Below are 13,345 nucleotides of genomic sequence, written 5' to 3'. Positions count from 1 at the left end.
TCTGGCCACCCCCGGACACCAGGATGGCTGTTCTGGGTTGATGGTAAGGGTACATGTGTACACACAGGCTGGCAGGGGGCACGGTTTCACAGCAGATTGTCTGCAGTCCCCAAGACAAGGAATTCGGTCCCTGGGGTAGCACTCCTGGTGGCTGCCATCCAGAAAACATCCTTGCTCTGTTCACGGCAACCATGGCCTGACACTCTTGTGAGGGAGGTGTTAGTGGGGCAAGGGGATGTTTTGCCATCTGGCATCATTGTAGATTGTCCGGGCAGCTCTTTCCTCTCCCCTCTGATGGTCCATCTCATGAGTTGTCTGGGAGTGTCCTCATGGCCTTCACTCTCATGCCTGGCCATTGAGCCCTGGGTCAAGTGGCTGGTTCCTTGAAAATGGATCTCCGTTGACAAGGCTCACCTTGGTGACCAGCCTTGATCATGAGCAAGCCCTTGCAGGATGAACTCCCCAAAGAGGAAGGGGCTGGGTCCGCCTTCCCCAACCTTTCTGTTAAAAGAATAGAACCTGGGTGCTTGGGAATCCCTTTTGCGGGGGCTGCCTTTCAAACCCTATTGATACTATAGCACCTGTACCTCAACCGTTTGCGAGGAAGGTGAAGACAATGGGTTGCAGCCCGTACCCTTTAAGCCATTCAAAATTCCTGGGCCAAGCACGGCATTGTGGCATATATCGCTCAGCCGCCATGGGGAATCCTGGGTTAGGGGGACTGGCATTTTCAGCGATCCCTGCCAAGCTGCATGGGCATAGTGGGCAGAGAAGATCATGTATATGTGATGTGGGGCAACCAGACTTACGGAGGGTGTGCTTTTAATCCTGCTGTCTACCAGCTGCCGAGAGCAGGAAAGGAGTTGCTGGGATACCCTTCCCTGGGGCTTGCAGGGACCTAGTAACTGGTCTGGGTGGCAGTAGCCCTCTGGCCTGCATGCGTGCCTCTATGGCCTTTCACTCTCATGAGAGAGCAGTTCTTGGGAGAATGTGTAAGATTTGATCGTGACACTAGACTTTATTGCCGGGTCAATATAATCAATATCTAGGTATAACCCAGGACGGTTCTTCTCGTGAGGCATGTCTATTAGTGCATTCATGAACCCCAGGGGAAGGGCTGGGCCCCCCTTCCCCACCCTTTCTGTGTAAAAAAAAATAGAACCTGGCTGCTTGGGTCTGCCTTTTGTGCTCCCCCACCCCCAGCTATTCGTCCCCCCCCCCGGGAGCTGCGATAGGGTGACCTGCTTGTGCTGCCACTTGGAGTGTTTGTGCTTGTGAACATACATGTTTGTTGCTCCCTGCACAGGGAGCAAAGCACTGAGTGTCCGTCCTGTTGTCATGTGCCCTCGCCCTACCGCTTAGGGGGAGCAAGGGACGGAGTGGGAATCAGGGGTGCCCCCCATCAGCTGTGCAGCTTGACAGGCTAGCCAGTCCAGGATGGGGCTTGATGGCGTCCCTGTAGCCTGGCAACTCCATAGCTGCACAGCTGACAGGAGGGGCGTGGCCGGTTTTCCGAGAGGCTGCCAGTGAAAAGTGCTGAAAGCATGGAGCAGCCACCTCCTCGAGCAGGTCTGTACTGCCATCTCTATGATTGGGGTTTGGAAATGGGCATGAAACCGCGGTTATAGCTGAGTCAGCAGTCAGGCGTAATGTTGCAGTGGCAAAACCACAGATGTTGGTGGCAAAACTTAGAGAAAACCAAAGGTTCCAGTTGGAGTTTGGCGAGGAAAAACTGAGTTAGCTTTCGGCCCATAACTGCGGTTTCACGTGTTCAGGCATACTGCAGTTACAACCTCGGTCAGCTATAACTGCAGTTATTCTGTATGTCTGAACTTGGCCTCCCCCCGCCATCCCTTGCTGCCTTCTTGTCATCTCTGTGTCTTGTAGGCCTTTCCCTCTCTCTGTTGCTTTCTGTTATTTGGAGAGTTGTTGGTTTGTTTGTTTATGGAGGGGTTCTTAGCCACTCTCAAAGCCAGTGTAGAATCCAGAGGAGAGAGTTGTGGTATGCAAGGACAAGACTGTGGAGTCAAGTCAGGAATATTAACAGTTTAATAAGATAGATACTATGTCCAGAGAGGCAAGTGCAGTGTGCCTTCAGTGCTCTTTCTGCTGGCTGTTAGCCCCACCTCGACTTCAGGGCTGGAATAAAAGTAACTAAAGAACCATTCAAAAGCTGGCCTGGATCAATGAATGGATTAACCCAAAACACCACAGGTGCCACCACACAAAAGGCCTTCTTTCTTGTCTCCACCAATCCTGCTGTGGAAGGCAAAGCAGCGTATAGATGGGCCTGATCAGAGCTGGTGTTTTGGATGGATATGTGAAGGCCAGTTCACATGTTACTTTGTTCAGGTGTACACTTGATTGCAAACCACCATAGATAACACATGTGGGTATCCTACAGATACATGCTCAGGTAGCCAGGATTGGTTGTGGTTCCCTGCTGAGAGAATGCTTGGAGTTTGCTCTGCTTGGTGTGTAAAATGGCCCAAGTTAATTTGAAATTTTGGTAGCATCAATATGCAGTGCAGGCTGGTATTCATGTTTGCAATGCAGGGAGCAGTAATGAGAAATTTCATGCGCTTATTGATTTAGGGTATCTTATTATAAATTAATTATCCTGTTAAATGTTTTATTGCGGAGAAATTCCCCTGAAGCCTAATCGCTTCTTCTGCTGCAGCCAAGAAGAATGGCTGCAGATTGATATACAGGGCAGGAGCCAGATGGCAGTTGGTTCCAGCCAGGTTGATGGTTCGAATTGGATCTAATCAGTTTGTACATGCAAATGTTTCCAGCTTGCAAAATTGGCTGCCAGTGTAACCCAATAAGTGCCTTAGGAAGAAATTGGAAGCTGGGTCTCGTGCGCGCTTTCCAGACTAGCTGCTCAACAGCAGCAAAATGCCTCCGTCCAGGCAAGCTGCATTCGAAACTTAAACAGCAGGGGGAGCAGTCTCACAGGAACTAACAACCTGAAAAAACAGCAACTTTCTTACACCAGATATGACGTCCTCGCTCTATATCGCAGCTATTAAATTCAAAACAAGGCATTGGAAATATGAACGGCACCCTGCTGTCCGCAGGTAGGGACTGCGGTGCCGCAACACAGGAAGGGTGGAAGCACACTTCAGAGATCCGCTGTGACCCCATTGCAGGGTCTAATCTGGAAAGTACCCTGGTTTATAAGTTTTAATGGCACAGTTGGATTCCTGTCAATATTGTGGACTAGTAACTTGTGAGTTTATTTGCAGGCTTGTGTTAGTATCTGGATTTTATGACATCTGTGGAAATAGGTTAATGATCCAGGAAATAACTTTTTTTTAGCATTTATCATTTAAGTATCGTGGCTGACATTCAAAGCAAGGAAGCAGCAGTGTAGCAAGAGAACAGCACAAGAGACCTCCTCAACTAAATGTTCTGAGAAGCGGCAAATTTTGTTGCCCTCGCCTTCCCCAGGAAGCTCTCTGTGAAATATGAAAATATGGCCCAAGGGCTGTGCAATCCTTTGGGGCATAGTTTGGATGGCACAGAGGGCTTCTTGGGAAAGGCGAGGGCATCAAAAATGGCCACTTCCTCAGTGCAGTGTAGTTGGTTGGGGAATTCTGTTAGGCTCTCTCTTGCTGCACCGCTTCCTTGCTCATTGTCAGCCAGCAACTGACATCTGGACTGTTATGCAATAGTACTACTCAGGAGTTACTCTAAAGGACTACATAATTTCAGTAGGACTACTCGGGAGTAATTTAGTCTGGATGTCAGCCAGTGACTTGAATTTGAATGCCTCATGCTGCTGTGGAGAGGCTAAATGAGAACCATTTCTGCCTTCTGTATGCTGTTACATTTCTAAAGAACCTTTTCTGCTTGAAGGGTCGGTCACCAGCACTATACAAAATGGCTTTGTTCTGCTCCTTTATTTAAGCAAAATTCTATCTATTAGTTCTATCTATTTAGCTGCAAGAATACAGCTTGCTCTCAACAGCCCAATTATTTTCTGCCTGTACTAAGACTAGCAAAGACATATTCATTTATGGGATTGTATCCAAAAAAGGTTAGTCAGGACTAAGTCCCACTGAAATTAACTTTTCTTATTTATTTCAGTGACTGACATCCGGAGTGATGAACTGCTGGCAGAACCAGTGAATGTGCACTAGTGCAAGACCTTAGTTTAGTTGCACCAAAAAACTAGGATTTGCAGAATTGCTCTGTAGCACTCTTGTGCAAATGTCCCCATTAAAACAATTTAGGTTTGCTGCAGTTGCAGAAGTATTGTGCGACGCAAGCTCCGGGTGCGCGACTGGTTTGCGATGAGTGCAGTGTCCTCCTGCAAGTGATTCTTTGCTCTGGATGCCAGCCAGTGGTGCAAGTATGTAGTACACCGCTCTGGGCTCCTTGGAGGAAGAGCGGGATATAAATGTAAAATAAAATAAAATAAACTCAGAATATGGGTGCTAGTTTTGTTCTCACTACAGCATGAGAGGCAAGTTGATAGGCAAGCTGACAGGCAAGTCACTAAGGCCACCCAGTCAATGTAGGAATTTGAACTTGGGTTTTCCACGTCTAAACTGAACATTGCTTCAGAAGCTGGCCCACTGAACATTTAAGCATTAAGGGATTGGAGTAGCCTGTGAGCTTCCTCTTCTTTCCCCCACCCATATTCCATGTATAATTTCTCCCTTTGTCTTGTTAGCATTAGTATGCCTAGACACTTTTAACCATTGTTTGAAATTAGGGTTTGAATCTGGATCAAGTCAATCTTGCTTAACCTTAACTGTGGCTGCATCCATATCACTAATAATAATATTTGTTATTTTTCTGTGTAAACCACCCTGAGCCATTTTTGGGAGGGAGGTATAGAAATTGAATGAATGAATGAATGAATAAATAAATAATGACTTCCTATTGTCATGTGTACCTCGCTCTATAATTCTGAGGCCTGGCCATCCGCTGTTGGGTGGGGAGGGGCTGGTAGCCATAAGAGAGAGAGAGTGCCTTATTGGTGGTTATACCCTATGGAGGCTCACCTGCTCTTGCTTATCTTTGGACGGGGAAGACATGAGTCTTCCAGAGGGTTTTGGCAGTGGGTCTGTCTGTCGCAAAACTTGTGTCTCTGGGTGGTTTACAATTTTTTTAAAAATTGCTGTCAAAGGACTGGTGTGTTCTTGTTTTGTAATGGCCATGTTCTCATGGCCTGTGCAGTCGTAGTTAAAGGGTTAACTACAATTGGCAAGCTGGGCCTACTCCTGTGGAGCATGATGTGAGAATCTACGCTTTAGCATTTAGCCTTGTAGTCCTGCTGCCATGGTTAATCAGGATTAAATTACAGTAGGCTTCTCATGTTATGTTATGCTCTGCAGGAGCATGTCTGACTCACTGATGTCATTAACCCTTTAACCACTATCACATGGGTCATGAGAACATGGCCAATACAGTTGCGTAGTGCTTCCAAGAGTCCAAAGCATTTCACATGTATGTAATCCTTACAACTCTTCTGTGAGGTAAGTATTATTCCCATATTATAACTGGGAAGCTGAGGCTGAGAGGCAGTAGCTAGCCTAATGCCACCTAGGCACTTTCCAGATTGATTGATTATGTATTTATTTATTTATTGAATTTATATACCTCCTAGTATAAAAATCTCTAGGAGGTGTACAGAATTAAAACATAAGAATATAACACATTTAAAATCCATAAGATAAAAATTAGATAAAAACATGTAAAAAACACATTAAACTGTAAAAACCGAATCTCAGTTGAAGGCCTGGGAAAACAAGTACGTCTTCAGGGTCCTTCTAGAAGCAAACAGAGAAGGAGATGCTCTTATTTCAGCAGGGAGTGCGTTCCAAAGCCCTGGGGCAGCCAGAGAAAATGCCCGGTCCTGAGTTGCCACCAAACGAGTTTGCAGCATCTGTAGTCGGACCTCTCCAGATGATCTTAATAGGTGACAGGGTTCATGACAGAGAAGGCGCTCTCTTAAATACCCTGGACCTAAGCCTTTAAGGACCTTATAGGTAGTAACTAGCACTTTCGTTTGGAAACCTTTCGGCAGCCAGTGCAGTTCTTTTAGACTTCTTCTAGAATAGCTGCCTAACAGCAGGAAAATGCTCCCGTATCAGGCAAATCACATTAAAACGAAAACAGCAGAGGGAGCAGTCTCATGGAAACTAAAGTGTGCCATCAAGTCAATTTTGACTCCTGGCGCCCACAGAGCCCTGTGATTTTCTTTTGGTACAATACAGGAGGGGTTTACCATTGTCTCCTCCCGCACTGTATGAGATGATGCCTTTCAGCATCTTCCTATATCGCTGCTGCCTGATATAGTACCAGCGGGGATTCGAACCAGCAACCTTCTGCTTGGTAGTCAAGCATTTCCCCACTTCACCACTTAGGGTTACTTTTCTCCAGATTAGACCCTGCAGCGGGGTCACATCATATCTCTGAAGTGTGCTTCCACACTTCCTGTGTGGTGACACCGTAGTCCCTAAACGGACTTCAGGGTGCCATTCATATTTCCAGTGCCTTGTTTCGAATTTAATCGCTGCGATATAGTGCTATCACATCGTATATCCAGTTGCTGGCTTTTTTGGTTGTTAGTTTCTATGAGCAGAAAAAACAGCAACTTTCTTATGCCGGATATACAGTGTGATAGCACTATGTCACAGCGAAACAAGGCAGAACAGCATCCTGCAGTCAGCATAGGGACTGCGATGTCACAACACAGCAAGTGTGGAAGCACATTTCAGAGATACTATGTGAACCCGTTGCAGGGTCTAATCTGGAAAGTGCCCTGGTGAATTCATGGAAGAGGTGAGACCCAAACTAGGAAAGTCCTGATTCACAAATCAGTCTCTTACCACTACACCACATCAACTCTCAGGTTTGTTCTTAGATAAATTTTAATTGATCATTTTTCTACTCTGTCTTAAATGTTTATTGGAAGCTGCCTTGGATTTTTTTTGTATAGGAAAGGCAGGTTATACATATTTTAAAGAAATAAATAATAGATAATACACCGTAATGAAGGGTGATGAGGTGATGGGATCTGTGTAGGGGAAAGGAAACATGCAAGTCCTTGGCTCATTCCTGACCTTTTAACTATGGTTACGATACTTATGTTTAGGTGTTTGTTTTTTAAATTGATGGCAGAATTAATTTAACAATAGCTGCTTGTAAGGTCCATCTTGGTATGATCTGGTCTGTTGAAAATGACTTGACAATAAACTGTTCATCTCTAACTGGTCCAATGTAATCTCTCTCTCTTTTTCTCCTCCCCACCCTGCTGCTGCCCCAGTTTCCTTTGATGTATGGAGTGATTCTTGCCATTTGCTGGTGTGCTCTGGTTTGCTTTAGTCGAATATATATGGGAATGCATTCAATTCTGGTAAGTAAAATATCACAAATCATGTTTGCTAAAAACCACAATTACAAGCAAGTTGTGTTCTTTTCCTACAGTATTGGTTTACATTTTTGTGTGATTTGGTGTGTGTGTGTGATTGCCCTCTCCCCACTTTGTTGTTCTGATGTATCTACCTTGATACTGAATTTCAGAATGGACTTGTAAAAAATTGAAATATCTTATTCTTCTTCCAAGTTACCCCCATTCTGTAATATTGCAGAAATAAAAAATAAGTCCAAATGTCCTTATCTCTCTATTTAAAGGAGGGATCAGCAACTTGAGGATCCTGAACAAATCTGGCTTTGAGAAGGAGCACATGGGGCAGTATAGGAATAGTGTCTGTGGCATTGAGATTTGCCAGCAGATCATGGTGAGGGGACCGGTGAGACATGGGCTTGTTGATACCTGAGCCAGCGTGGTGTAGTGGTTAGAGTGCTGGACTAGGACCTGGGAGACCCGAGTTCAAATCCCCATTCAGCCATGAGACTTGCTGGGTGACTCTGGGCCGGTCACTTCTCTCTCAGCCTAACCTACTTCACAGGGTTGTTGTGAGGAGAAACCTGAGTATGTAGTACACCGCTCTGAGCAATCAGTCAATCAATCAATTAATAAAAAAACCTCTACTCTTGCTTCTCAGAGTGTCCCCCAAACCAACATACTTACTGATCAGGGTCTTATTGCTTTGGGTTTTTTATATTATATTAATACTAAACAAAATAACTAGTCTAACTCAACTTCTCTCATTAATTTGGATGTTTCAATAAATTATAAAGGATATCCATTTATTATTAAATAGCTAATTGCTTATGCTGCCATCTTTTAAACTGTTAGAACTGATGCTAGTTTCCATTACTTTGCAATAATGTTGCGGTAGGACTACTACTGTGTTCCCAACACATAAAGAAAGGAAAGATTGTGCTGTCGAGTTGGTGTCAACTCCAGCGAACACATTTTATGTGATTTTCTTGGTAGAATACAGGAGTGGTTTACCAGTGCCACCTCCTGCACAATATTATTATTATTATTATTATTATTATTATTAATTTATTCATTCATTCATTCATTCAATTTCTATGATATGAGATGATGCCTTTCAGCACCTCCCTATATCACTGCTGTCCAATATAGGTGACTACAAATGTATTATTAGACACAGTCTGGGAAGCACACAGGCAGAGATTTGAACTAACAGCCTCTTGCACTCTAGGCAGTCTTTTCCCCATTGTGATACTGCAGCTGATGCATAGCTACCAGAGGCGTAACTAGGGAAAACGACGCCCGGGGCAAGCACTGAAATTGGTTGGACACTTCTGGACTGCAAAACAACTTGAACATAAGTGCATTTATGAATGAATGAATGAAAATAAATAAAATATACTTGTTCCAGAAGTGTTTGTAATTTTCTGCCATGAAACAAGCCACTTATAGGCCTTTTTAGATAGTTTTTGTTTTTAAAGCCAGCACATTTTCCAGTCTGTTTTAAATTAAATATTCAGAGACTTCTCAGTCTCGCCCCACCCCCCCCATATCAAAGCCCTATGGCAAGCAGATCCCTATATATGGGGGTAACCACAAAAAGGAATTCACAGCCTACCTAGCAATAGCTGTTCTGGATGGTCTGGTCTGGGCAGAGGGTCTGCTGCCTGCTTCCTCCTTCCTTCCTTCCTTCCTTCCTTGCTTGGGGCCTACTCGAGTTCAGGCTTCAGGGAGGCCTACTCGGAGGCCTCTCTGGAAGCCCCGCCCACCCGCCGATCAGCTGAGAGGTGGGGAGAGAAGAGCTCTGCAGTTTGCAGGCCTTGCCGATCCTAGGCCTCTTTGCCGATCAGCTGGAGCTGGAGGCAAGTTGCTGAGGGGCCCTGGGGCTGGGCAGGTGGGCAATGGGGTGGGGGTGGCAGGGACTGGTATGGCGCCCCCACCTCAATGGCGCCTGGGGCATGTGCCCCCCCTGCCCCCCCAGTTATGCCTATGGTAGCTACTGATAATCTTGTTGAGGTTAATATGTTTGTCATTAATCCAGCATGAGTTCTGGTACCAGTCTCTTAAAATATTCTAGTTAGCAACTTGGAATGAAAGAAAAAGGAGGAACCAGTCACATGCTAAATTAAATTTTTCAAGGCCTGTATCGAATACATGTGCATAAAGGCATTTCTGTTGACTGCTTGTTTTAAAATATCCCTATTGGTCACATCTTTTTAAGCAACTTAAAGAAACAGTCATATATATCTTAGCCAGCTGATTGGTGTAAGAGACTAAGAAATGCATAACTTTAAAGACACTGGTTGACATCCTGACTAAAGCTGTGTACATTCACTGAAAGGAAACATGACCGCAGCAGTAGCATCCTCGAGCATGGGTGCTTGAGTGTGGCACAGGGTGGGAGTGGGGAGGGCAACTTTTGCCGATCTCCCCTCCCCCTGCAAAGCTCTCTGACTAGTGTGCAATTATGTACCTGTGAGTTGCATCCTTTCCCTGCATACATTACATGGAGCCTTTGTCAGGATATCAGCCTTTTTCTTTTTTCTTTTAAAGCCTGCATGTAGGATATTAACATAAGAACAGCCCTGCTAGATGAGGCCCAAGGCCTATCTAGTCCAGCATCCTGTTTCCCACAGTGGCCTACCAGATGCCTCAGGGGAGCCTACAGGCAAAAGGTGAGGGCATGCCCTCTCTCCTGCTATTGCTTCCCTGGTATTTAGAGGCATTTTACCTCTTAGGTTGGAGGTGGCATATAGCTCTCAGACTAGTAGCCATTGATAGACCTGCCCTCCATGAATTTATCTTAAACCCTTATTAAAGCCATCCAGGCTGTTGGCTGTCACCACATCTTGTGACAGAGAATTCCATAGCTTAATTATGTGTTGTGTGAAAGAGTACTTCCATTGGTCCTAAATTTCTTGGCATTCAGTTTCATGGGATGATCCCTGGTTCTAGTGTAATGAGAGAGGGAGAAAGATTTCTTTCCATCAACTTTCTCCACACCATGCATGATTTTATAGCCCTCTATCCCTTAGCCATTTTTGGAAGGGCGGTATATAAATCGATTTTTTTTTTAAAAAAAAATCATGTCTCCCCTCAGTTAGCTGTTACCATATCCTGTGGCAGACAATTCCATAGATTAATTATGCACTTGTGAAAAAGTACTTCCATATTATATTAAAATAATATTATATATTATACTATGCTGACAAGTTCTTTAAGAAATAGACAGATTTCCTTCCCCATATGTGTTTTCCTTATTATTCTCCCCATTTCTCACCCCTTCCTTAGTTTTCTCCTTTCTGCCTCTTTTTAGGCAGAAGGGAGAGCCCCTTTGGGACAGGGACCTCTGTGTAGGCTCCCTGCACACAGATAGTGCTATATTGATGAATTAATGAATACTATGTAGGAAAGTGCACAAAAAACGCAACTGTGTGGCTGTTTTTTTTCATTATGTTTGTTTTTGTCTGGAGACCAGAATCATCATGAGGCCTCTCTCTCTCTCAAACTATAGTTTGTATAAATATAAATCAATCAATTAAATAAATAAGGTCATGAACTTTGTTTTCAGATCCAATAGAGAAGCTAGGAAAAGAATGAAACTGATGACAAAATATTAATGTTTTCTCCCTGGTACTCATCAGTCTGGCCCAGAGGTAAAGTTACAAGTCAATATTCTCTGCATTTTGGAATTTAGTCTTAACCCTGTGTGATAGTTGCTAAATAAATAAATCCCCTTTTTGTGGCACAAAGATTGTTGTTTTTTTTTTTAAAGAGCCATTCAGTAATCTTTTTACTAAAATTGGAGCCCCTTTCCCCCTTTTAAAGCATTTTTATACACAACCTTAAATTGGCTTAAACCATTCTAGTTCATTTTAAAATCCTAAAATGTCTTTAAAAAAAAAGGAAATTCAGTAAATTACATAAGCCCATGGAGGGGGTAGATATTTAACTTCACTGTGGCTCTCTAATAATCTCTTTACTGTACTTCTAATATGTTGGAAGCCACATAATGCATTTCAGGCATCTTAACATCAGTGAGGTAAAGTAGGCCATTTTTAATATGTTCATCCTATCTCGGTTTGTTAACTTTATTGATTGTCCAGTAGTTCAGCACGTGCACTAGCAATATAGTATAGTCTACAGAATAGTCCATTGTTACATCTGTGTTGACCCAAGGGTGGTGGGGACTAAAGCTGACACAGTGACTTATGACAGCCCTGCAGCACATTCCACTGTTATCACGGACTGCAAAATATGCAACTGTATAACAGAAAACTCATTCAAAGTAGCACCCTAAATCACTCTTCGCTACAGCTGAAGTCACAGTATAGGCAAATAATTAACCATGTAGAAAATGTTTACACAGTTTACAAATAGGAAATATAAATTGATGAAGCCATTTGAATAGAGCAGCTGATGCATAGAGCAGCTTTTCTTTTAAATAAGAGATACCCCCTTATTGATTTCTGCAAGCCTGCTTAGTCCAGAAATCATCATTTTTCCATTTGAGAAGCAGGCTCCACTCTAGAACAGTCCGTCTGCCAATAAGGTCTTTGCCAGCATGTCCGCTCTCTGCCCCTCTCATCCTTACAGAACATACTTTCAATCATTACTTGCAGTTTCCCACTTTGAAACCTCATAACTTCATGAATGCACAAGGGATTTTTATTAAATAAGCAAAAAGGAGATCTCCTTTTTCTGGTTTACACTGTATTTCTTTTTAAAAATTTTTTAAAAACAAACCCTGACAAACATAGTTGAAAATGAGGAACTGGCCATTCAGTACAATTAAATTCCTTTAACCTGGTCATTCTCCACTCCCCCCCCCCCCGAAATTGGATCAGATTGCCCCCTTAACAGACAGATTCTCCATGCCTCAGCTCTGCCAATCCGGTGGCTACAGGCCACGTCCAGCCCCAGAGGCAAGATGCCTCTAAATACCAGTTGCAGGGGAGTAACAGCAGGAGAGGGGGCATGCACTCACCTCTTGCCTGTGGGCTTCTCAGAGGCATCCGGTGGGCTACTGTGGGAAACAAGGATGCTGGACTGGATGGGCCCCTTGGGCCTGATCTAGCAGGGCTGTTGTGTTCTTAATCCCCTTGTTTTCTATGGAGTTTGTAATGCTTTTTGTCGCAACATGTTTCCAAGAGGCTGGACAATTCCCACAGCTTATATTTAATAGTGCTGCTGCTGTGCCACCCCCACCCCCCACCACAACATTTCAGGCCAAAGTCTACATTGCACAGCAGTAACAAACTCTGTTCTGTTTTGCATGCAGCTGCCTCACCAAAATGAGCTTCTGCTTTGCTACATTACTCACATGGAGAAAATAGCATGTGAATTCAAAGCATGTCCGACTCTGTTACATACATTTGCAAACTTGTGGCAATTCCTGCGATTGAAGCAATTGCTGCCATTTATTAGTGGCAAGGTTCACCTGTACTTCTGGTTCATATGCTGTTTCTTTGAAGCGGGTGCAGGCAATCACAAGTCTGAAAATGGTCATGTTGAAGACTTCTGTTGTGTGAACTGGTCCTTTGCTTTGCGTATCCTTGTTCATTTAAATGCACAATAAATCTGGCTAAACCAACTTATATACTGCATCCCTTTCTCTTCCATCACTGCAATTTATTTATTTTTTAGTGGAAGCACAACTTTGTGGTTTTTCAGAGATGCACATAGTGAGAAAAATTAGAATAGTTTATACAAAGATACAGATTCAGAACATTTTTAACGACTCTATAAATGTTTACAGTGAAGTGTAGTGGTTAGTGTGTTGAACTTACACCTTGGAGACTTGAGTTCACGTCTCCAGAGCCTCAAAGCTTACTTGGTGGCTTTGGGTCAGCTACACACTCTCAGTATCACCTACCTCACAGAGTTGTTGTGAGAATAAAATGGGAGGTGGAAATCTTGTATGCTGTTAGCCCAGTTCAATCTTGTTACCTGAAATCTTGTTAGCCTACCTCAGCCTTAAAC

General features: G+C 43.8%; 1 protein-coding gene across 2 annotated transcripts in view; it reads left to right on the top strand.

The window, feature by feature from the left end:
* Window positions 1–13,345, top strand: part of SGPP1 (sphingosine-1-phosphate phosphatase 1) — a 56,056-nt gene that overhangs the window by 25,957 nt on the left and 16,754 nt on the right. For both annotated transcript variants that reach the window (XR_008314265.1, XM_053287443.1), the window contains one exon: window positions 7,283–7,372. Coding sequence is in view for 1 of the 2 variants with exons in the window: in XM_053287443.1 (XP_053143418.1) it covers window positions 7,283–7,372 (90 nt within the window). In the remaining variant the exon portion in view is untranslated. The remainder of the gene's footprint in view (window positions 1–7,282; window positions 7,373–13,345) is intronic.

Source organism: Hemicordylus capensis, chromosome 1, assembly GCF_027244095.1.
Source record: "Hemicordylus capensis ecotype Gifberg chromosome 1, rHemCap1.1.pri, whole genome shotgun sequence".
NCBI classification, from domain to species: domain Eukaryota; kingdom Metazoa; phylum Chordata; class Lepidosauria; order Squamata; family Cordylidae; genus Hemicordylus; species Hemicordylus capensis.
The sequence above is the reverse complement of the archived record's forward strand: the minus strand, read 5'-3'. Positions and strand labels throughout refer to the sequence as shown.